Source organism: Furipterus horrens, unplaced genomic scaffold, assembly GCF_987537825.1.
Source record: "Furipterus horrens unplaced genomic scaffold, mFurHor1.1.pri manual_scaffold_12, whole genome shotgun sequence".
Taxonomy (NCBI): Eukaryota; Metazoa; Chordata; class Mammalia; order Chiroptera; family Furipteridae; genus Furipterus; species Furipterus horrens.
The window spans coordinates 83,597,867-83,623,275 of NW_028327182.1; the positions used below are offsets into that span (position 1 = coordinate 83,597,867).

Sequence of the window (25,409 nt, forward strand, 5' to 3'; positions counted from 1 at the left end):
TTCGTCAGGCTGCAAATCCGTTCACTAGGCGTGGGGAGGAAGATGAGGTATTTATGGCAGGCTTTCCTAGGAATATGATTGCCATTTCAATTTGGAAAAATAATGCTTATTAAGTTCCTGGAGAGATTTCAGAGAGCACTGGAATGAGTGGGAGGACCCAGGTCAAGGGCTGGATTTGTACGCCTGGGTCTCCGGCGCTGAGTGGCACCCAGCTTTGCCGGGACTGACTTCATCTGGGTATAAGGAAACGACAACACTTCACTGTCGACTTTGGGATGAACTCACCCCAATAGGATTTCTCCATATAGCCAAGGCCTATGATTTACAAAGAATAGAAATAAGAGCAAATCTTTATGTTGATGAAAGGCCATTGGGGTTTTTTGAAAGGGAGAGAGGAGACAATTAATGGTTAAAGCTTCTCCAAGTATATCTGCCAAAACCAGAAACTCATAATATTCCAAGCCCCACAGCACTTTTGAGGCTTTGATCCACCCCCCCCCCCGACTTGTTTTTGTTTTTAAGAGAGGGAGTCAGCAGGTTGGGTGCACTATGACCCAATGGCAGCAGATGCGGGTCTTGCAAAGGGCAAGATGCTTCCCTTTGATCCTCTAAGAACATGGAAAGAGTGGACAAACATTTCTAATCAGGACATTTTCACTGTGATTCAAGGTTCACCAGTAAGTTGCACGAATTTGAAGGGCTACAGTAAAAAGCTACCCTTCCACCCAGTAAAACCAGACATACTCCATTCCTGAATCCATGGAAACCACTAATGGACCTTCATAAAATACGACAGTTGGGAATGCTGGGGCAGAAATGATTATCGGTGCAAAGAATTCTAGTGACATATATTGCACAATTCTAAGCTTAATGTAGGAATTATCACTTGTATTTTTACATTTTCTTTATAAAAACACAAGTGATGTTACAAATTTAAATCAAGAGCAATTTCCATATCTGTAAATTAATAACATGATAACAGTAACCTTTCTCAAAAGTTTACATGTCTAGAAAACCTACCAATAAATCAGACACTGGAATATTCAATGAGAATAATTTTTCCCTGGACACCTTGGAATTAGCAATGATCACATATTTTTTAAACAGTACAGCTTCCCTTGCTTCATATTTAAGATATAGTCTTCCTGGACATTGAATGTACAAACAAAACCTTTCATGCTGGGTTCTGAGTACCAGCTTTAATCTTACCTCTGCAATTCTGTTAAGTAGCTGGTGCTATGAAGTAAAGACTTACCTGCCCCTAACACACAGCACCCACCAGATGCATCATCAGGTCTTTCTAAAAATAAAGTTACAATGTACAGCCTAAAAAATAGTGGTGTAATATCTTTTTCTTTGAAAAGATGTTAAGTCTTTTCAAGTGTTCTAAAAACTTAAGTAAACCACAAAACCATTTTCAACAAATGTGTGTTTCTAATTATTAGTGGGAAGATTTCTTTATGAATAATTCCTGGGGGGGAAAAATGGTGTGCCCAGAAGAGAAGTTCTGTGCTGCAAGTCAGCAAGAATTTGTAAAGGCAAAACCACTTTGATAAGACCTAACTACCTTCCTAGCAATATAAATTCAGGATCCTGCTGTACAAAGACAGGCAGTTTCAAGTGAAGAGAGGGAGCATCCCTAAGGAGGGGCAAGGCTGGGCAGTTCTTCATCTGGGCTGGCTATCTAACACAGCAATGATTACCAGTGCCGGGTTAGTTAGGAAGCAGAAGTCACTCCTACTGTCAGGTTGTTGCTTTAGATTTACAAAAATAAAGACAGCAGTTAGAACAATTGTTTTCAAATTTTTGATTTACATATAGGGCATTTATTAGCACATCAATTTTTACTTACAAAGAAACGGTTCATACAAAATATTTCTTTTCTTTCCTCCACTGTATTTCTGCATTTTGCTGGTGATGAGTTTTTCAAGCAAAGGCTGAAAGCCAAGGTTGAAGCTAAATGTCACGCCAGGTAAAATTTTGCCCAACCTGGTTCCATTTCGCCTCTTGGAAGTAACACTATCCCGAAGAACTCCATTGCTCCTGGTTGGTACCACCTGGCACTTGGACACTTGGGAGGAAGCAGGGAAGGAGTCTTCTCCTACATCTCCTCCCCTATCAGAATGGCTAACGCAGAGATTAATCTTTTAGCTCTGGTTTTCTGCATAATCCTCCTCAAAACACAAAGACACAGGATGGGACTTATGAGAGTCTGTTTTGTTTAGAGAGGGTCATTTCCTGCCGTTAGTGCACACCCAGAAACTCCACCCATTTCTCAAGGAGAGGAATTGATTTTCCTAGTAAAAAAAGAAACAAATTTCAGGCTTCACACCATTCTCCCCCCAAAAGCCTACCCCTCCAGCCCAGATGGGTGTCATCTGGCGAGCACCCAGCACTGTGTCACCACGGGGGGGGGACTGGAAAATGGAATAAGTGGGAAAATGGGAATGGGGTCACAGTTCTTTTAATGCACAGCAGGTCTTGTCTGTCCAATCCCTACAATTTCATTAAGGAAACAGGCTTCTATGGCTTGTCAAAAATGAAACGGCTTCTAGGACTTGTCCTGCGTCCCTCAGAAAAGAAGAGATAATAAGGGGGGAAAATGAGTCAAGAGAACTGACGAGTAGGTCAAGAACTGACAGATACAAGGATTTATATATGATTGGTTCTCAGACAGTCGGACAATGGATGATGGTGAAGTTTAAAAACTTGCTCAAGGTCAAGTATTGTTACGTGAATACCACAAATGAGGATTATCCAGTGGCCTGCATTTGCATGAGTGTATTAATGCGCTCAACTAACAGGCAGACTGATGACCAAAGTAATGATGACTTACATTTCTGTCATGCTGAAATGTCATCTGTTCCGCATTACAATGAATGAAAACAGCTCCTGGGTCTCTGAGTTTGACCAGTGGGTGTAAAAATACAGCTGTGAGGTGATTCCATAAGGGCCCACAAAACCCAGGTGAGACGCTGCCTCATGGCCATCCCTACAGGTGCTTGAAGGCTGAATTTGTCCAGATAAAGCCTACATTATCCTGAGTTACACGCCTCTTTATTTTGTAGGCAAACAGAGGCAAAGAAAGCACCGTTGAGCGTGAGACTAACTAAATCAAAGGACAGAGTGCTAAGTCTATCCCTAAATCAATTCCACCTGGGTTACTAACATTAACCCTTTGCAACTCAACACTCACATCTGCAAAACAGGAATCAAGTTCATCCTGCTCTTTTACTTACCACCCTATACAAGGCCCACGTTTCACCCCCAGTCCTGTGAATCATGTACTAGGTTTCCACTCTAACTGGACAAAGGGAAGGAAGGTTACCTTTATGTGTGGAAAATTGTGCATAACCCCTAACCCTCCCCCAGCAAAGATTTATCACTTACCATCCCCGATTTCTGGCTTAGAAGTTGTGATAACCGGTTCTGGCCAGTGTGGCTCAGTTGGTTGGAGCTTTGTCCCCATAAACCAAAGAGTCATGGGTTCAATTCCTGGTCAGGGCACATGCCTAGGTTACGGGTTTTGTCCCCAGTGCAAGAGCAGCTGAGGCAGCCAACTGGATTGATGTTTTTCTCCCTCTCTCTACCCCTCCCTTCCCCTCTCTCTAAAATCAATAAACATATTCTCAGGTGAGGATTTAAAAAAAAAAAACTGTGATAATTGTACTTTATGATATAATTAAGTGGCATGAGGATCCAGGGATTGCCACCTTGAAGGCAGCAATAATTAAAATTTAATCTAAAAACTGCCGGAAAAGGTTTATGATGATGTGGTATATCGTACAGGCCTGAGTTTGACAGGCTGGTTTGTAGTCCAGCCATTTAAAAATAACAAATTTATTGAGCAGTTTCAGGCACTGTTCTAGACTTTTGAGGGTTAAACAGCCTTAAGACAGAAGCCCCTGCGGCCAGACAGTCACAGTCCAGGAGTGCAAGACAAATAAGTACAAAGGAAATGTCAGTGACTAAGAAGTACTATCTGAACAATGGAATGGAGATGTAATCGTAGTTGGGAAGGTGGTGTTATTTCAGATTTGGAGGTTAAAGTTCTCTCTGGGTAACCCATGCACTGAAATCTGAATGCATGACAAGGAAGAGGCTGTCCTGGAAACATCGGGATGCAGGGTTTTCCAGGCAGCCAGGATGGCCAGCGCAAAGGCCCTGAGGCAGGAACAAGTTTGGCAAGTTGGATGTACCTAAATAAGTCCCAAGCAGCTGAAACACAGTGAGTGAGGTTAGGATTCCTGGCCGATGAGGTCAGAGACCAGCCGGATGTACAACACATGCACCACTGGAGAAGTTTTAAGCTCCTACCCACCAGCAGAAAACCTTAGACAAATTACTTAATACCTCAGTTTTCTTATCCCTGAACATGGGATGATAACACTTCATCTGGTTTGTTAAAGTGCAATGTTCAAACAGAGTACAGTACTCCGTAAATGCTTGGTGAGTTAATGTGTCCCCCCAAAAATTCCATAAATTCTTCTACAAGTTTGATTATATTTGTTTCTGCACCTGATCTTCAATTCTCCCTCCAATTAATTTTCTTATGCATTAAATGAGATTGAAAAGGAAATGTGAGCAACAAAACGGTGTGGGCCTGAGCTAGCTCTAACAATTCTTTTGCTCATTAATTGGGAAATGTTTTAAGGTCCCCAAAGAAGAATTGGGCTTCGGAAAGTGGAGAGAGTAGAAGGCAGAATCAGAACACAGTGGTTTGGCCTAGCAGTGGCTGACTGGGCTCCAGGAGCTCCCACGTTCTTTCTGCCGATTAGCAAGGCCCTGGGGAGAAGCAATTACCAACATTTTTGGTCCCGTCATCCAGGTCCCTGGGCAGGCACAGAACGGAAGAGAATGTGAGTGTGTGTGTGTGTGTGTGTGTCCCCCTGTCTGTAGTCCCCCCTCCACCCGTCTCCCTCCCCCCACCAGGCCCAAAACACATCCTTCCGGTTTAGAGGGATACTGTATTGAAAAACAGATGTCTCTTAGGAAACAAACACATTTTAAGTCCTGTAAATCACACATGCTGGGTAAAGTAATTACACTTTTGTAGCACTTCCCCTCTGAGCACAAAGGAAATTCTGGTACTTCTGTAATAAGATAGCACTTTCTACACTGGCCCTTCTCTCAGGAGGCCCCAGCTAGCCATCCTAGAGGTGAGCACAGGAGAAATTTTCACAGAACAGGATCCTGAGGATCCAAGAAAACATTTTTTTCTTTAATCTTTGAGATTTCTTGTAGGGCAATGTTGGCCACCTGCCAGCATATCTACCTGGTGACATAATTCAGGAAGAGCAGAGGAATGTCATTTAAAAATCAACTAATGAGAAATAATAGCTAATTCAAAGTAAAAATTGGCCTTCAACTTATTTTCATGGGTTGGTGAGATGTACCTCAATTTTGAAACTCCCAGACTTCTCGCACCTTTGCAAAATCCTAGGGGCTGAGAGGATTGACTGGCGTTCCCTTAGCATTTCAATTTGTGTAACAATACTGTATTACAGTCCGGAATTTGGAGCTAATCTTCCTGGTGCGATTGGCATTTATTACTGCTATTTCCTTTTTCTCCACTATTCTACATAATATGCATCATAATGGTTGCGGTAGGGTTAAAACCCACGAGAAATACAAAATGCAAGTTGTTGTCTTAAATTCCCAGGCTATCTTTTATTTTTCTTTATTCACTAGCAGAGCCTCAGCCGTGAGCAGGAAAGGCAACAAATTTCAGGAAAGCATAAAATGAATAAATTGAAAATATGACCCACAGAAGAGATGACTTTGGCCTCTGGCCAAAGGCTCATTTTACTATTTCACCCCCCACCCGCAGTAAAGTAAAAAATGAACAAAGCAACTTGGGGAAATTTTTTCTAAGAAAAACACTCAAGCCTCTCCAGGCCGTTCACCTTTACTTTCCAAACTAACCTACAAGTGTGGAAGCTTGATCTTCCCTTGTAGGTATGGGGGTCGGGGGTGGGGGGATGTGAAAGCCTGGGAGTTAACTGCAAATTTCAGAAGAAAACTATTTCCATTACTGTAAATGAAAGCAAAGAGTGCTTCAGAAATTCTGTATAAACACTTGGGTTTTCCTAGGCTCCTCCTCACATAGGCTTTCAAATGGATACCTATACCACACACTATTAAGTTATAATTAGGCAGATTATATGCAATACATTTTTGTGCTCCTAAAGAATGCTTTAAATTTTTTGCTTTCATTTTCCCCAAGAATTTCCAGTTCACCCTCTCTCCCCAAACACTTTTCCACGTAGATAAAATTTTAAGTCCAGTTCCTTTCTCTTCTGCCGCCTGCCCACACAGGCTTCCAGGCACTGGAGCCCCATGCCTCTCCTCTTCACACTGCCCACCATTTCAGTTACCAGCTATAGTTTTGAATTGTTCTGAAAATCGTTTTTCAAGATGAAACCTCTGCATCTCAAAACCAACACCTTCACCTACTACTACTTGCCTATTTTTCTTTCCCTTCCAACCTCGCTATTTTCTGTTTTTACAAATACAGCCACGATTAGCTAGTCGCCCACTGGAGAAACTCAGGCAGAATCCTCCATGAAGCACGTCTTCTCTCCTGAGCACCTCCATGTCTCTAGTTCAGTGGCCACCACCAGACTCCGCTTTACTTTAAGATCAGGACTATCAACAACTCTTCCAAAACCTGCTGCGTCCCCTTTCCCACTGGAACATTCCAGAATGCCAGGTCCCCACAGCACAGCAGCCCAGATCCCATCACAAGATCGAGCCTGACTCCTGGGCATGAAAGGCCAGCTCCTTCATGGTCTCCCCACTGTTGCCTTCCCTCCCTCCCCAGGCTCATCCTTCCTTCCCTTCCTCTCCTGCTGCGCCTTGCTTCTCCAGAAGGGTCCTTTTTTTTTTAAGCCTCTGTATTTACATACAGGCCGGTTTTTCTCCCACTCTCTCAACCCTTTCCTTATTTGGCTAACTCTTAATTGAAACTTAACTGAAATGTCACTTCTTTTCAAAGCTTTCCTTGACACAGCTCCATCACCCTCTCCTCCTTGCAATGTGAACTGTGCTCCTGCTTTAACACAATGCTTTATTATGTCTGTTCGCTTACCCATGGGCCAGTACCACTCCCTGGCCAGGACTACCTCTCATAGATCTTGGCGCCCCCAGAATCTGCACATGAAGGCCCCAGCTACTCAGCCTCTTGGTGGCTCCCATGAAACGAGGTTCAATCATCAAGGTAATACCCACGTCAGCTTGTTGTGAGGATGGAATAATGTGATACATATCAAGTGCTTGGCCAGGGCTTGACAGTAAATACTCAGAAGTTAGCAGTCATTTATCAAGTAGATGTATAAAAAGAGTTCTGAAAATTTCATAGGATCAAATATCCCAATATTTTCTTTTTTCAACTATCAGTAAAAACGACAAACTGGGTGACTTTATTCTGATAAACTCAGAGATGTATATTGATTTTGTGTATTTTTTATATGCAGTCAAACATTCCTTCCCTCCCCATCCCAACAAACACAATACATTGAAGTTTAGTCTTCCAGTGTATGTTAGTTAGACTCACACCCAGGTTATCCCCAGACATCAAATGAGCTTATCCCCATCAGGGAAGATATTCTGTTATCAACATAACATCAATTTAAATATTGGGTCCCACATGGCCTCAAGCCCACTGAGCCATGCAGCCACTTTTGCTACAGCTATTATTAAAGTTCATTCCTCTCATTCTTTCCTAAGTTTTTTCTTTGACCAAAGTAAGCACTGTTCGAGAGGAACATTTGCATTCCTTTTTCCCCATCCCCAGGCAGACACTAAGGTGCCAAATGAAACTGAACACAAACATTCCGAAGTGACTGTCACACAGAGCCAGCTTGTTTGGGCATTGGGGGAGCTCTGCTCTTCCACCAAAGCTTGGAGAAGTCCATGTTCAAAGGATCAAAGTGAGTTCCACAGCAGAAACCAGATTCTAATGGTTAAAACTCAAATGCACCTTGGAATGAGCAGACCCAGGCTGGCAGTGCCTGTTGGATGGACCAGGCATGCTCACCTGTGTACTCAACTGGAGGCTATTGATGGCAGGTGGAGGGAGTGAATTTCCCAGCTGATCCATCCATGACTTCTCTAAAGCCCCTAGGGGTAAGAGATCGCAATCACAAATAGTGGCTGCTTTTTAACAGCTTACCTATCAAAAGTCATCACCACCAACCCTACCAATAAGGCTATTTCATATGTTTATAAATTATGCATTTATAAAGGGGTGTGGGGGGAGCTTGCAACTGTGTGTGGCATTTCTCTGGTGCTGGGGTACTATCTATGGGTAAGTGTTCTGTATTGGGAGAACTGTGATAAGATGGCACTGATCTTTTTAAAAAACTACAGGGAGGAAGGTATTATTTCAGGAGTTAAGTGGAGATAACAGAGAGATAACTGGACTTCTGAAGGAAATCATCTCTCAGGGATTGGGACATTCAGGCGATGATGAGATCCTGCAAAAATGTAGGCTGAAGCTCGACTCCTGCTTTGAAAGCAGCTCAAGCACAGTCAAAACGGAAAAGGTGGTTGAAGCAAACTGTTTGCAGAGTGCAGAGGTACATTAAGGCAATCCTGAATGTCAAGTGTGGACCTTATTGTGTGGAGATAGATTGGTGCCGAAGAAGTTTAGATATCAAAGGACCCAGCGATGTGGTACAGGGATAGACTGGGAAAGCAGATTAGAACAAGGAAAGCTGATGAAGATCACTAAAATGAGTCAGGATGAAGGAATGACTGAGAGAAACATTGTGAAGAAAGGCTATCAGTACCAGAAATGGTCTGAGTCCCGCAGAAAGGCTTGTGAACAAAACAAAATGTAACAAATCAAAGGGTTCTGTGACACCTACAGATACTGCATGGAAAATAAATCTACGAAGCCAAAATATTTTGGTTTTGTTCATATGTTCATTTTAGAAAATCCAGAAAGCACAGAAAAGCATCAGAATAAAAATGATCTATGATCCACCAGATAACTTTTATTAATATTTGGTTTTATATGTGCGTGTTTTTTTAAGGACTGGCATCACACAGTATAAAACTTTTAAATTTGCTCTTTTCATTTAATGTTATAACATTGAAAATTATCCCCTCAATTGAAATGTAGTCAGAAGTTGGAAGAGACAAAATCAGATTCTCCCACACAGCTCTCCAAAGGGAGTGTGGTGATGCTGACGCCTTGATTCTAAGATTTCTGGCTTCCAGAATTGTGAAAGAATACATTTCTGTTGTTTTAAGCCACCAAAATATTTCTTCTTCCCCATCACAACATTGATCACTTTGGTCCTCAAAGCAAATTAACATGAACGCTTCAAAATATATAAAAGCATCTCCAAAAGGAACCGCTACTCTATCCAAACTATCTACCCAATAAACAAATGCCATTTGGAAACAAGACCGCACATGAGCATAAGGGTTTATCAGGGAAATTTTAAAACTACTTCTGGAAAAATAACAAAAGTGCATGCCATATTGGCAGTGGTTTTGCAGCAACATTTGACTATGAAGTCACCACATTTTCATCCAAAACACTGTCACCAAATCCTATTCTATGACTGAAGTACAAGTTTATTGTATTATATTTGAATTGTATGTAGTAACAGAGACTCAAGACTTGGTTAAATTGCATAAAACCATTCTGTACTTTTCCCAAGTCATAAGGTAGATTAATCTTAATGTTCAATGAAATCCTGAGGTTGCCACATCAACTTGACATGGTACTTTCTCTGTGTCAATAATAAGAAACAATCTTCTTTAAGACCCCAATATTTTGGCACAATTACTAAGCATTTACAAAAAGGAATGTGATATAAAGATTTGTATTAATTTCTGAAGAACTGACTTTACTACATGATTTCTGCCCAACATCTGCCAAACATCTTTTTGATCAATATTCCAACACTGACAAGTTTTATGCTTGTTTTAGTTTTAAGTACAAGAAAATTCAGTTAACACAATCTCAGAGAAATTACTCTTAAGACCAGCACCTTGACATAATAAAACTCCTTTTAAAAGTAATTTGTTATCAGCCAAAGGTGGTTTCTTAAGAGAATACTGCCCAGTCCAAAATCAGAGGCAAATTCTAGGAATTAGTTTATTAATTGTAAAATGATATAAGAAATATCTAATACATAAGCCTTATAAATCCAGTAAGATTTTGACTAGTTTTTCTTTATAGGAACAACTTGCAAAGGAATAATGTACCACAAGTCTGAAAGCCAGATGTATTATCTCTTACACAGTTGGCTAGCCAAATCTTAAAATTATTTTTTTCTCAGTTTTAAATATTATCCAAATCAGAAGTCTGTGTCCTGCCCAAGTTCTCCAAAGCTTCCAACCCTAAAAAGCTGCAAAAATCCTCCTAAATCCTACAGTTTAAGCTATACAGTTGGAACCAAATAAGTGTTTCTGCATCAGTTATTTCACAGTAAGCTTCAGAAGCTCTCAAGCAGGGAATAAAATGTCCAGGAAGATAAAAGGACCTCATCTAAAACATAGGGGGAAAAAAGTGGATTCTATAATGTGGCAGAGAAAGCCTAAACTACCCTGATGATCTCTGAAATAAACTGTTTTCTCTCAATGATGATTAGACTCTCTCTTCAGCATCAGTTCAATCACCACCATAAACTACAACAAAACACACTTTTCCTCTCTTGTCGTTATGTGTATATGCATTTTGTTGGTGTGTGCTGTTTACTGGAGTCCTCAGTCCAGACTTTTAAATGTGTTTGAGGACAAATTGCTGATCTCTGGGTGGGCAGGAAAAGTATCTGGTGTGGTGGTTTTGTATAATGTTGAGCACATTAATGGGACTCACAAAAAACCATATTTATTTTACTTGTGGGCTCTCAGGGTTAGACAAAAAAAGGTTAGGACTTTTTCAGAATCAAAATATAAACCGAAAACAGGGAATTAGGGCAAAATTACCTGGATCATTCAGGATAACTTAATCACTTTTCCTGAATTTTTAACATTTTAAGCCCTCTGTCTTCATGGTGTATATGTCTGCACAGTTCACCTCTTGTACAACTTGGGTTCTGAAATCTTAATTGTCCTCTTATCCCTAAAATAAGAAATACCTTGCTAAAACTACTAACACTTTTGAGAGCCACATGCCATTCCCACCTGAAAAGAAACAGGGCAACAGGACAGGTAAGAGGCAGTGACTGTACTGGGATAGTCTGTGATTCTGTTGGGACACAACCTCACATGTTAAGGTGACCATTATCAGGGCAGACAACACCTCAGTACTGTCAGCAGGTAGGTTGAGAAAGGTCAAGCAGAAAAATGTGAATTTTCTCTGTTTAATCTTGTCAAGTTAAGTAGGTTATGGTTTTGGGGATACTCAAACCTCTTTACTACCTACCAAAAGCAAAAAAAGAAAAAAGAAAAGAAAGAAAAAAATTGCTGGTGTGCCTGGTTAACTTTTCCCATTTACAGGTTTTCTTAATTTAATTGGGTGAACAAAAAAAGATGCTTTCATACAATACATTCTCTCAGAAGTAAACAGACTGCCAACCTAATTGAACTAGAAAGGTTTCTGAAGCAATTATTACCTCCATATGCTAGATGAATTAAATGTAGCAATTCTAAAAAAAGACAAACTTGTTATTGCTATTTACATTTTGTTTCAATGGTAGGGAAAGTAAATAGCAAAGCAGCAGGTAAGGTTCAAGAAAAAAAATTGAACTTAAAATTTGAAAAAAAATGTCCATACTATTTATTTGCTTGTAGTTAAAAACAAGAAAGTAAACAGTGCTTTTCAGAATAGTTTATAATCAAATAGGCAATTTCACAGGTGGCTTGCTGCAATTCACCTAAGTTACACTACCATACAATTGTGTTAAGAGTAGTCTTGATTTAATGTTGTGTGGTCTTAGGTTTCTTCTCTATCTTCCCCATTTAAATAGTTCCCATTTTACAACAGTTCCCATTTTACATGTGGACAATGTGTGGATGGTTTATATGTATTTATTAAATCTTCCCCAAAGTTTAGTTTCACTACCAGAATTTTAGTTTGGACCCAATACAATATCTCAGCAATAATCTCAATACCCTTACTGCTTTAGAATCTGCTTACGATTCTGTTAACCTTCTAAATCAGATGCAATACCTATAAGAATGCTTTATAGGTCATATCTAGGTGCATATTTTCCTGCCTCTACACACATTCTTAAGTTCCTTTCAGAATGTTTAAGAACTCAAGTAGCTGGGATCTTAAAAAGTGAGCGAAAATATTGTTTCTTGGACTCCAGGTAATGTACCTGCAGGAACAGAACCGTTGAATAGGATACCACAAATATTCTAATGACAAAATTCTGAAACGTGTGTTCAGAAGTTCCCTCCTACCCTTACTGAATTTTGTTTCTATGAAAGGAACGCTGCGCAGCCGCAACATCTTTATCGTTATTTGGGACCCACCACATGAAATTTACATTCATAAGTCAAAGCCCTACTGAAGCAGCCTCGATGATTACTTGGTAAGTTGTCAAGTTTTAACTTCTTTTCTGCTGCTCACGACCTCATCGCTCTAAATTTACAAAGCCTAATCACCCAGGTTCGGGGTCTTTGACTCATCCGAGAAGAATGCGGCTCAGGAGTTATCTATTAATCCAAAATGCCTCAGCTAGAAAGATATTTCACCAAGAGCTTTCAACGTTGAAAGGGAGGGGGCAGGGAGCAGAAGGTATCCTTTAAGACAAACTTTCTCCGAGTTCTTCCTGAAATCGCATACGCAAACACACCCCACAATTTACAGCGCCAGACGCAGAAGTCAGTCCTGACCCTTTGGGTCCCAATAATCTGAGGTCACCCAGGAGTCAGTTCTCGATTCCGCTTTTAAAACCTCAGGCAAACAAAGCTGAGCATTATGCTTACAAAAGTCTCCGAAAAGTCCTCTTAAGTTACGCAATTTTAGGCACGCACCCACAAAAACACAGAACACTCTCTTTGAGGATACACCCTCCCGGGGCCACAGTCTGGGGCAATTCCCAACCCCTGGGCTGCGGCGCCCCGGGACCCGCGCCCCACCAGCCTCTGCCCGCATTTTGGAGAAAGCCAGCGCGCAGCCAGCGTCCCAGGTCGTACCCGCCACCGCACCGAGCCACTCCGTACCTCTTCCTCCTGAAGGTTGGCCTCGCTTGGGGTGTTCTCCTTCTCGGCTTTGACGCCGTTGTTCATCTTCCCGGTCCTTCTTCGCCGGGCAGGGCTGGGGCGCGGGGCTGGGCGAGGGCGAGGTCGCCCACTCTTCCCTTCCCCGGGCGCGGCGGGTTGGAGCCGGGCAGCGGCGGCTCGGGCTCCCGGGCGCGGCGCGACTGCGGCGGCAGGAGACTCAGGAAGTGCGAGGGAGACTCCCGGCAGGGCGAGGCGCCGGCTGACTGAGACGATCGGGACCCGGGCGGGAGACCTGGAGAATGAAGGCGGGCGCGAGGGAAGGAAGGAGAAGGAAGAAAGGCTGGGGCGAGGACGCGCGTCCCAGGACTGACCCCAGAGAGTTGGGGATGTGGTCGAGTAGGGGCTGGGGGCTGCAGCAGCCCAAGCCTAGCAGCTACTGAAGGGAGGGGGCGAGGGGCGCCCAGAGAGGAGGAGGAGGAGAGGAGGAGGAGGAGGAGGAGGAGGAGGAAGAGGAAGAGGTGAGGAGCAGCGGGCCGCGGCTGGGACGCTGGGACCCAAGAGCCGTTGAGTGCGCGCTCCAGGAAGGCTCTGGGAAGTCCAGGATCCAAGCAGCTCGCTTTCTCTCGCCTTCCTCCCTCCCCTCCCTCCTCCCCTCCCTTTCCTCCCTCCGCCCTCCCTGGACGGGGCAGCGGGCTGTCGCCGGGAGGGACAGGACGAGGACGGCGAAGCCCCCCGCCACAGGAGGGGCTCCGCCGAGAGCGGCCGCCCCGCGGCCCAAAGGCGTGCGCCGGGGAGGGGCTGCGGGTCGCCGGGGATGCGGCCGACCCCCGGCCCGCGGCTTCGCGGCAGGTCAGAGAATTAGGGCCGCGAAGCTAGCGTGATGGCCCGGTCCTCTGGGTAACTTCAGGGTCTGTCTGCTCCTGGGCGCGCCGGCATAGGTGCGGAGCCCGAGTGGGCGCACTGGCGTGGCGGTGCGCGCGAGCTTGGTGCGGGGCTTCGGGGAGCTAAGGCCCTGCCTGTACGACCACCGCGAAGTGTAATGTGCTACTTTTGTTTGCTGGCGTCTCACGGGGATTGACACTCCTATCCCTAAACCTAGCCCTCCTTTTCAGTACCGGGTTAGACCCACTTCTTCCCTTCCTAGTTGGCAGCTGGAAAATGACAGGATGCGAGAACTCGAGTGACATCCGGGGGCGGCCGGCGCCCGAGTTTTGAGACTCAGCTTCAAGCCCACCTCCCACGCCGCGTCCTCCGAAACCGCTGCAGGCTCCGCGCATCCGCCGCCTTAGTCTCCACTAGACTCCCCCGGGGTCCTAGTTCAGATGCCTCTCCCTGCCCTTATCAGACTGTTGTGGAATTATCCGTCTACCTAGCGGTCTTTCTCGCTCTTTTAAGAGATATTCCCTGGAAGACAAGACCCTTGCCCAGTTTACTTTTTTAATCCCCCGACTTTTAAAATACGCTACCTGGTATATAGCGGTAAACACTGGACAAGTATTTGTTGGCTAAGGGCCTATTCCTCCCTGCCAGCCGAACTGGAGGCCAATACGGAGGGTCAAAGCAGCTCAAGGAAAGGGGCTGGGCCTTCTGGGAGGTCAAAGCACGAGGCTTGTTTTTGTACCAATCTCGGAAAGACCACCTGACTTCCTGTTGTCACCTGTGAAATGGGAGTAGCTCTGTTCACCTCCTAGAAGTTTGCTATTGGAGGAGATTATAGGCTGATAGAGCATAGCACCTAGCACCCTTTCTTACCCAGCTTAAGTTTACAATACACGGAAGCTAACGTTATTATCAAGGAAATTTCCATTGATTCCTGGGCTATGGAGAGCTTTTCCAATACTGCATCCTTTATGCTTTTTAAACGTGACTGCTACAAACACATAAATTAAAAACTCCATACATCAGTAAGTTCTGCTTCCTTTCTCATTCCCAGGAATTCTCTCTCCCAGCAGGCTGTTCCTTTCTAGCGCAGCCACAATCACTATTTCTAATTATTTATTGTCTTGCTTCCCTGTTTATCTCTTTACCCCTCCCCCACCCCAATGAACATTCTTTACGAACTGGTTTGAGTGTTGCTGGGAATGGGGTGCCGGTGGCGGTGGGAACTGAAGATAAGGCTTCCGTGCTAGGGAGTTAAAAGCGGTGTTTTGGCGACAAGATAACCCAAAACAGCTCCACGGCAACAGAATCACAGATTCTGGTTCAAGTTGCAGAAAGCAAAATACCTGCTTTAAAACAGGTGATACTTGAATTTACATACTGGACTGTTCTTGGTGGTGAGGGGAGTCTGAAGATTTTGATACAGATTTAATTGCTGTCATGATGTCATTTCTCTCTATGGGAAAAGAAAGGTGTGTCCTGAATGAAAGTAAACCCAGACTATTCAAATTGTAATTGAAGTTCAGAGGAGGCAAGGGTTGCAATTAATGTGGAAACTTGGACGGCAGTTTTCCACTTCCAGTTCCTCCCCGGGCTATATGAGAAGCCACGAGGGGGCAATGTCTTCCCGAGCAATGGCTGAGGGTGGTCTGGGGACCCTGTGCTAACCGATAATGCCAGCACTTGACTCTCCCTGGCCTTTCTTGCCTTTTACAGAATATACTTCACAGAAAGGCATTGTCTTGCTGGAGCCGGGCAAAGACCCAAGAAAAATGACAGTTGATCTAGTCATCGATGGCTCCAGTCAGACTCCATTTGTAAGTAGGTGGAAGATGTGTGATTCCAGGATGCTGTAGAAACTCCCCACCCCCCACCCAGGGAAATGTGGCTTCATTCCAAAAGTAGAACCTGATTCCTTTGTCTTTAAGCCAAGCCAGCACTTTGTCCATTGTTAAAAGTCAAAAATCTCTGGGATAAAAAACAAGAAGTTTCAAGAGAGGACCCTTGTTTGGCTTGTTCATTATTGTGTTCCTGATACCTACACAGAGCCTAACACGTAGTAGGGTCAATAATTACTTTTGAGTGAATAAACACATTGTCTTATCAGTTTTGATTCTCAGCTTTGAATGGCATTAGATCCCTCCATGAGGGGACAGGAGGGTCTGAATCTGTAGAAGCAAGGACCCTAGGCAGATTCATGGCAGTGGTCTTTATTCATTATTTTGCAGAGGGGAAACCCCAGAAAAAGAGCTTGTGCAGAACTGAAGAAGTGGTTAGATTTCAAGAAATAAAAAATGAAATCGCATCACTTAGCCAGTCAGCTGACAGACCAGGCAGTTGACAACAAAGCGAGGAGACCTAGAATACCTAGTGACCGGTGAGTGTGAAATGCAGCTTTTTTTTCAGAGAAGTGTATGGGGATGAGGTAATATGCCTGTAAAAGGGGGACTCCTCTTTTGTCCTTTCCATTAAGAATGGTTTAGACTTATTTGGAAGAACAATAGAATGATGTTGCCAACAGAACTCAATAAAAATCTGTAAATTTGGCTATTTATCAAATCTTGTGAGTGTGGGGAAAGAGTTTGACTGTGTGAGGTGGTGGGGATGGGAGAGAATGTACATTCCTTCAGGATATAAATGATCTTTATGACCTGTTTTGTTCCAAAAGTGAGATCTCCTAAGTAGCAATAGTTTCCAGACACACTAAGAGTTATAAGACAACAAAGGGACTTTATATAGGGCTAATGACCAAGAAACATCTGCTTTCTGTTCTGCCCACCACCCTACCACACTGCTTCTGGCCTACCAGGTTACATGCTGGATTGATAGGGGAGGATTGTGTGCACCTGTAGTTTTTAGTACCCATCTCAGCTTCTCTGGCAGTATTCATTCTGAGGCGTGCTTTAAGAAATCGAAACCTATAATTATGTCTTAAATGTTTCTCTCTGGAAATCACAAGCATTACGATCTATTCTGAGGATGGGCTTTGTGTCTGCTAGCACCACAGCAGAAAGCTGCAGTATCTACCACGTGTGCTGGGATTGTTAACTCTTCTGCTGGACTGAAAAGTTTTTAGAGGCCAGAGCCTGTGTTTTATTGGGCTTTGTCATCCATGATATTTCTTTCTGTCTCATCCTCCTCCCACCCACCTCTAGGCCATCACCATCTTCCCCTGATTTATTTATTACTTTTTAATTGTGGCTAAAACACACACACAAGATAGTATTTACCATTTTAACCATTTAAAAATGTACAGTTCAGTAGGATGAAGTATATTCACATTGTTGTGCAACATCGTCCTGATCTTTACCTCCTAAATAGTTCTGAGATTCAATCACTTCCCTCCAATTATCTGTGGAAGCCCACGCAGCCATGTGGAGAGGCCCACATGGAAGAGAATTCCAGCCCCAGCTGAGCTCTCAGTGGGCAGCCGGTACCAATTGCCGACCTAGTCAGCGAGTTATCCTGGAAGTGGATAACCCAGCCCTGGTTTAGCTGCCCCACCTGATGCCACATGTAAGAGGGATGAGCTGCCTTCACTGAGTCTTTCCCAAAACGCAGATTGTTAGCAAAAAAGTGAATGCTGTTGTGTTAAAACACGTAAATTCTAGGGTAGTTTGTTATGCAGCAATAAAACAACTGACACACAATGACATACCTAAAAGTGAGGTCCAGCTGTCACAGAAACCTGAAACATGTGACAGTGGCTTTGGGATCGGGTAGAGGATAGAAGCTGGAAGAACTTCGAGTCTGCTAGTGAAGAGCATTATTAAGGGACAGTGAGACCATTGTTATTACAGGCTGGAGAAATGGGAACCCCATTTGTGTATTGGACAAACAATTAGCTAAATTAGCCTGTTGGTACATGGAAGATAGAAAAGATACCTAATGAGCATGTGGATCTGGCTAAGGAGATATTTGGATAGACTGTTGAAGGGGTTGAATAGTTTCTTTTAGGTACTTATGATGTAGCACGAGAGAAGTGAGATAAGCTAAAAAAACAAGGAACTGTTCCGTCATCAGTTAGAATTCAGAGGAAACACAAAGAATCCAGGACTCACTGGATTTGAAATAAAACTATTTGTCTTTTCTAGCTTCTCCAGAGGACAAAACTCTCAAAACAAGAAATGGCCTAATGGCAAAGGTCAAATCCAAGGTGGTACCAAGAAAATGTGGACTTGCCCTGAGTTGTGTGGCTCAGTTGGTTGGACCATCATCCCTTATACCAAAAGATTAGGGGTTTGATTACTGGTCAGGGCACATACCCATTTGGGGCCTTTATGGGAGGTAACCAATCGATGTTTCTCTTCCTCTCCCTCTCCCTTTTTCTCTAAATCAGTAAACACATTTTAAAAAATACAGCCTTAGGGATATTCAAGACAAGGGTGTAGCTAGAAGACCTTGTGGTAGACAGCCTCTGTGATGGACCCCAATGATCCCTAACTCGTGGTACTCAAGCCCTTGTGTAATTTCCTCCCCTGAGTATGAGCAGGACCTAATGACTTGCTTTTTTTTTTCCCCTTAATCCTCACCTGAAGATATGTTTATTGATTTTACAGAGAGAGAAAGTGGGAAAGAAACATTGATGTGAGAGAGAAACATCAATCGACTGCCTGTTGTACATGCCCCAGCCAGGTACCCAATGCACAACCTAGCTATGTGCCCTTACCAGGAATCGAACCTGCAAACTTGGTGTACAGGACAATGCTCCAACCAACTGAGTCACCCAGCCAGGGCATGACTTGCTTTTAATAATTAGAGAACGCAAAAGTGATGGATATTACTTCCAGGTTAGATTACAAAGAGAACATGGTCCCCATCCTACACACCCTCTCTTGCTCTCTCACTTGCTCCCTATGATGGAAGCCAGCTACTGTGATGTGAGCTACCCTATGGAGCGGCCCATGTGGCAAGGAGCAGTGGAGGCTTTCATTCAAGAGCCAGAAAGGAAATGGGCTCTTAGTTCAACACCCCACAAGAAACTGAATCCTGCCAACAACTGTGTGAGTAAACTTGGAAGGGGATCTTCCCTAAATGCAGCTTTAGATGAGACCTGTTATGGACTGAATGTTTGAATCTCCCCTAAAAGTCATATTATGGGGCCACAACCCCCAATGTGATGGCATCAGGGCCTTTGGGAAATAATAAGGTTTAGCTGAGGTCTTGAGTGTAGAGCCCCCATGGTGATATTAGTGCCCTTATAAGAGAAAGAGACTCCAGAGCTTCTGCTCCCTCTGCCATGTGAGGATACTATAAGCAGTTAGGCATCCGCAAGCCAGAAAGTCAGCCCTCACCAAGAACTAAATTGGCTGACGCCTTGATCCTGGACTTCCCAACCTCCAGAAATGTGGTAAATAAATATCTATTGTTTAAGCCACCTACTTGATGATATTTTATTATGGTAGCCTGAGCGGACTAAAACAGGACCATAGACCAGTTGACAACGTCTTCATGGACTTTGAGAGACCTTGAGGCAGGGGGACTCAACTAAGCAGAGCCTTGATTTCCTAACCAACAGAAACTGAAATACTAACAGATTGTTGTTTTAAACCATTAAGTTTTGGGGTAACTTATTATACAGCAGTAGATAAGTTCATACCTCAGAAAGGATTAAGGTAGTACCTAATAAATCCTCAGAGGCTTAGAAGCAGAGCTTCTAAGAATCTAAATGGTGTTGCTCACAATTGTCTCACATTGGCCCAGAGAAGGGCCTGTCCTTGAAAAAAAAAGTACGATTATAAATTGAAGGATAAGAAACCTATGGTTATTTATGGATCTCTACTAGCCTACACTGAAATAGAGGCTGTTCATAATGAATAGAGGCGTCTGGACCGCCAACTTTACAGGCAGGAAGCAGGCTGAGGAAGCTACTCATTTGTAATTATGGACAGGTTCCAAAAGGGAAGATATGACTTAAGATGGAGCAAAGAGCCACCAGGAATCACTTCCAAAGAGCAGGACTAGGGTGAATTCAGGAACTGATATCATTTGAGTAGTTGGATTTCAGAATTGCTATGTATCACTTGCCTTTTCCCTGCTATTTTTTCCTCTCTTTGAATGGGAGTATGTATCTATTATAGCTTTTCTGCCCTTGCTTTACCATTAGATATTGGGTGTGTGAGAAACAGACATTTTGTCTCTTTATTTCACTGATCTTCAGATCAAAGGGAAACATCTAAGGAGCCACAGTTAAGGAACTGCATTTGCACTTGGACCCGACTTAAATGCCAATATCCTAGACCAGGGGTTGGCAAACTTTTTCTGTACAGTGTCAGATAGTAAATATTTTAAGCTTTGCAGTCACATGTGTGCCCTCTGTTGCATCTTCTGTTTTGTTTTTAATAACTCCGTGACAATATAAAAACCAGTCTTTTCTCAGCGGCTGTACAAAAATTGTCCGCAGGTTGCGATTTGGATCTCCACCTGTGGTTTGCTCACCCCTGTTCTAGACTCAGAAATGATGTGTAATGGGATAAACTACTTTGATATCCTTAGAGGAGAAGGTAGTGTATTTTTCATATGGGAGGGAAAGGTATTGCTGTGGTTGTAGGGTGGATGGCGGTAGCTATTCTTCAAACATGGCCTTAGATAACTTCACCTTTTTGTACATTCATGTCACTCCTGTCATCAAAGGCTGGAGCTTATATGGCCTCCCCTGGAGTCAGAGCTGGGCCTGTTTCTGCTTTGACCAGTCGAGTATGGAGGAAACGACAGTCTAGGAATTCTAAGCCCAGGCATTAACAAATCCTGGTAACTTCTGTTTCTTCTCTCTTGGAAGCCAGCTTTTGTGTAATGACGAAGTCCACACAGTCACCTGGAGGGGCCCACATGGAGGAAATCCAGGCCCCAGCCCTCCCACCGCACTCCCACAGCTTCACAGCTTCGTCGCCCAGAACAGCCAGCGAGCATGGCCAGCCTGAGAGGAAACCATCTTGAGGAAGATCCTCCACCCTGAGTCGCCCGGCTGACACCATGTGGTGCAGAGACTCCCGCTTCTCAGGACACTGCCCAAATTGAAAATACACTTCTAAGCAAATAGAATTCGGGTGGTTACTTATGTAGCAATATATAGCAAAAACACTAGAGGAGGGAAAAATGTGACCAAGGCTCTGAAAACCAGAAAGCACAAGGGTTAGCAAGTATAGTAAGTAACCTCTGACACACAGTTATAGCTATAAAATAACAAAATCATAAGTGCCATTTCCAGCATATACTTTCCTTCTAAAAGACAGTAAAGGAGAATTGGAAAATATATGTGGTCCCTTCAGAACCTTAGTAAAGATTGCTGAATACCTGATGATAAGTAGAAAATAAAACCAGATTGCAGTGCGGCAGTGATGCAGCTGGCCAGGCACGCTCATGATTAAGTGGCTTTACCTTGTCTCCAGTTTTATAGTAATGTGTGATTTCCATTTGTGCTTCAGAAAAACAAACTGGCAAATGCCTCTGGCCTTTTAAAGAGTCACTTATAAACAAAGGTCAAATGCTAAATTTAAAAGTTTAAATGTCTACCATATTCTAACTTGTCTAGAAAGTAAGGAACCTGTGAGTGTTAGGAGGCAAGGCTAAAGATTTTGTTCATTTTGTCGTTACTAAGAACTGCCCTTTCGCAGGAAATCTTCAGTGGCTAGTAAGCTAGATTCAAGTGAAGCAAGGCAGTAGATGGGATACAATGACAGCGAATGGTCCAGGGACAAGCAATGAAAAGGGGATGACAAGTGATTGATTGTAGGGGTTAAGAGAAAATAAGGCATTTGACTTAACAGCCAGGTTTCAAGGCTGTGAGAATTCGGTGATGCAAACGCCAAACAGGAAAGAAAACAAAAATGAGAGAAAGAGACAGATGTCCAGAGAAGACCTGGAGAGACGAATTCAGCATCAGGCACGTGAAGTTTGCTAGTGTCAGGATCATGCTGGAAAATGAGTGTAGCCCAGAGATAGGAGATAATACATATATTTGTGTGCCATCTGAACTGAAATAAGTCAGCTTAAACAATAACAAGGTGGGAGAATAAAATCATTAGAAATATCTATACTTAGAAAGAACAAGGAGAAAGATTAGTCAGAAAAGAAACAGACTAACCAGTCAGATGGAAGAGGAGACCAGCGCACTAATAAAAATAATAACAGCTGCCTAACCAGTGTGGCTCAGTTGGTTGGGCATCATCCCGCAAACAGAAAGGTCACAGGTTTGATTCCCTGTCAGAGCACATGCCTGGGTGGCGGGTTTGGGGTCTCAGTCAGGGCATGTATGAGAGGCGACCGATCAATGTTTTTCTCTCATATCGATGTTTTCTCCCTTTCCTCTGTCTCTACAAATAAATAATTAATTTAAAAAATAATAATAGCAGCTAACAGCACTGAATAGGGGACCATGCCACATATTTACATGGGTTGTCACATTTTATTTGAAGATGGCAGGTTAAATATAAACACTTCCATCCACTCTGTTCCAAAACCTCTAATAAACACACAGAAAGAATTTGTTTCTGTTGTCATTTTAAGACATAAACCAATAAAGGTAAAGAGAAGGAAAGAAAATAACTGCAATAAAATTTGGGAAGCTGCAAAGTGTGTCGATAAATACTGAGAAAAATAAATTCTAAGCCTGCTGGGAGAAAACTGAGAAACAACCTCACGCTGAAGAATCCCTAGAAGACTCAAGCCTTGATAGCAGCTGGCACCTTGGAAGTGAGAGTGAAAATGGGGCTGTAACCTGGAGGACTGATCAAAAGGGAATGGTTTGTACCCAGATTCCTCTTCTTTTACCCCACAATTTATTGTCAAATTAACATTTAAAAATTCTCTCTTTTTAGGAATATCCAGCAGGAAAAAGAAAACCAGGCATTTTTTCCTCTCTGGATGCTGAATTTACTCATAAGGATTTGAGTAAACTTGCAATGAGTGAAAAAAGGGGAATTAAAAAAAAACTAGCTTTCTATTTGTGGCTATTATATTTAGATGTGTGATAAACATTGATGTAAAATTAATATGCTTGTAATTTTATAAATGCTAGAGGGATCATCTCCATCAGGGAATGGTACAAAGAAAAAAATGTTAATATACAACTCCCTTGTTTTTATTTTTTTATCTTTGACTCCTTGCTCCCATTTCTCCTGCCTTCCACCCGCTTCCCATCTAAGGCAACCAGCAATCTGTTCTCTGTATTTCTTTTTAGATTCCATATGTAAGAGATCATGTGGTATTTGTCTCTTTCTAACATTTCACTCAGCAGAATGCCCTCAAGGTCCATCCCTGTTGTCACAAGAAGCAAGATTCCATTCTTTTTTTGTGGCTGAATAATACTGCACATATATATGTGAGATACATATATGTGGTCTGTCTAGAAGGTATCCAGCCATGTAATGTGAAAAATAGAGACATTTATTGAAAAAGATACAAGATACATTGTACCTAGGACAATGATGCCTCAGTCCCCTTCAAAGTAGGCACCTTGGGACCTCACACAGTTCTCCCAAGTGCTATCAGCTGCCCTGTCATATTTTTCTGAATGTCATCAATGGTCAAATCTCTTCCCTTTCAAAGGTGATTTTAGTTTTGGGAAAAGCCAGAAGTCACAGGGTGCCAGATATGGGCTGTAAGGGGGCTGAGTCACCTGGGTGATTTGATGTTTCACCAAATACTCAGCACGAGACTTGATGCATGAGCGGGTGTGTTGTCGTGATGAAACTGCCAATCACCAGTTGCCCAGAGCTGCAGCCTCTGAGTCATCAGAATAGTTTCCATGGAGGAGTGTTCAAGCTTAATGCAAAATCTCATGCAGATTCATTGCTCTACTCACTCAGTCATTTTGAATGTGACAGCCACACAGTACACATGCTCACTCAACGGTTTCTACCACCCCCGCTGACTAGTACAGTGAAGTTGTCATTCACACATGAGCATTCTGGTCCTCTCTCCTTGGTCTCACTATATTAATGGCTGGACTTTTTCTGGACAGACTATGATATGTGTACATATTTAGGTATATGTATATTTCTTTATCCATTCACCCATTGATGGACACCTAGGTTATTTTCATATCTTGGCTATTGTAAATAATGCAGCAATGAACAAGGAGGTGCCTGTATCTTTTCGGGTTAGTGTTTTTATTTTTAATTTGGATAAATTGCTGAATCGTATGGTAGTTCCTATTTTTAACTTTTTGAGGAAACTCCGTGCTGTTTTCCATAGCGGCTGCACCAGTCTGCATTCCCACCAACAGTGTATGAAGGTTCCCTTTTCTCCACATCCTCACCAACACTCATTTCTTATCTTCGTGAAAATAGCCATTTCAACAGGTATGGGGTGATATTTCATTTTGTTTTTAGTTTGCATTTCCTTGATCACTAATGATGTTGAGCATCTTTTCCTGTACCTGTTGGCCATCTGTATGTCTTCCTTGGAAAAATTGTCTATGCAGATGCATTTTTAAATTGAGTGGGGTTTTGTTTTTTTGTTTTTGCTATTGAGTTGTATGAGTTCTTTATGTGCTTTGGATATTAGCCCCTTACCAGATTTGCAAATATCTTGCATTCAGTAGGTTGCCTTTTTATTTTGTTAATGGTCTCCTTTGCTGCGCAGAAGCTTTTTAGTTTGATGTGGTTCCACTTGTTTAGTTTTGCTTTTGTTGCTCTTGCTTTTGGCATCAGGTTCAAAAAATTATTACCAAAACCTACATTAAGGAGCTCAGGCATTTCTTAATTTTTTATTAAAAGTTTATTTCTCGCCTTGGCTGGTGTAACTCAGTGGATAGAGTGCCAGTCTGCAAACCGAAGGGTCACCAGTTCAATTCCCGGTCATGGCACATGCCTGTGTTGTGGGCCAGGTCCCCAGCTGGGGGCATGTGAGGGCCAACTGATCAATGTTTCTCTCACACATTGATGGTTCTCTCCCTCCCTTCCTCTCTCTCTAAAAATAAATAAATAAAATCTTTTTGAAAAAGTTTATTTCTCTTCTTATGACAAAGTCTTATGAAATCAGCTTAAGTGTAAAATAAATTAAGAGGCAAAAACCATGAGTAAAATAAGCATCAGTGGCTGAAAAGTTGCAAAATTAGATCTCTGTGTGTGTGTGTGTGTGTGTGTAAATTTAGGGTTCCAGTAATCCTAAGCATTATTATCATTTTTACCCTAAGTGACTCAGTTTAAAGTTTGCAATTTTCTTGAGTATGAGTAATCATTGTAAATGTAAAGTGAACATTTTCTGACTGAAAAGGTTCAAAATGAGTAGCTAGATATATCCACCTTGGTCCAATATGTTCTTTGAACAGTGTGTTTCAGTCAGTGTATTAATTGGTTTAATAAATTTTTAACATAGATTTAAATGGCATCATTATGTACTAAATTTCTATACTCATTTTTTCCAATTAAACACATTATGAACATTTATCTATA

The 25,409-nt window shown here is 42.6% G+C and overlaps 1 protein-coding gene and 1 long non-coding RNA gene across 11 annotated transcripts in view; one reads left to right on the plus strand and one right to left on the minus strand.

Moving 5' to 3' along the window:
• The window catches only part of RBPMS (RNA binding protein, mRNA processing factor), a 167,500-nt gene extending 153,791 nt beyond the window's left edge, over positions 1-13,709 (minus strand). For 2 of the 5 annotated variants that reach the window (XM_090258604.1, XM_090258601.1), the window contains exon 1: positions 13,135-13,708. In XM_090258604.1, the coding sequence (XP_090114730.1) occupies positions 13,135-13,200 (66 nt within the window). In that variant the 5' untranslated portion in view covers positions 13,201-13,708. Of the gene's footprint in view, positions 1-13,134 lie in introns of all 5 variants that reach the window. The other 3 variants (XM_090258603.1, XM_090258602.1, XM_090258600.1) reach the window with 3 other exon arrangements.
• Positions 12,904-22,511, plus strand: LOC149996513 (uncharacterized). 6 transcript variants are annotated; one of them, XR_016507470.1, is made up of 5 exons: positions 12,904-13,149; positions 15,730-15,830; positions 16,242-16,390; positions 18,880-19,016; positions 20,792-22,511. It is a non-coding gene; the product is annotated as an uncharacterized LOC149996513 (long non-coding RNA). The 6 variants fall into 6 exon arrangements; XR_016507472.1 differs by having other exon boundaries at positions 18,884-19,016; positions 20,796-22,511; XR_016507469.1 differs by having other exon boundaries at positions 12,905-13,149; positions 18,884-19,016.
• Positions 22,512-25,409: the final 2,898 nt, after the last annotated feature.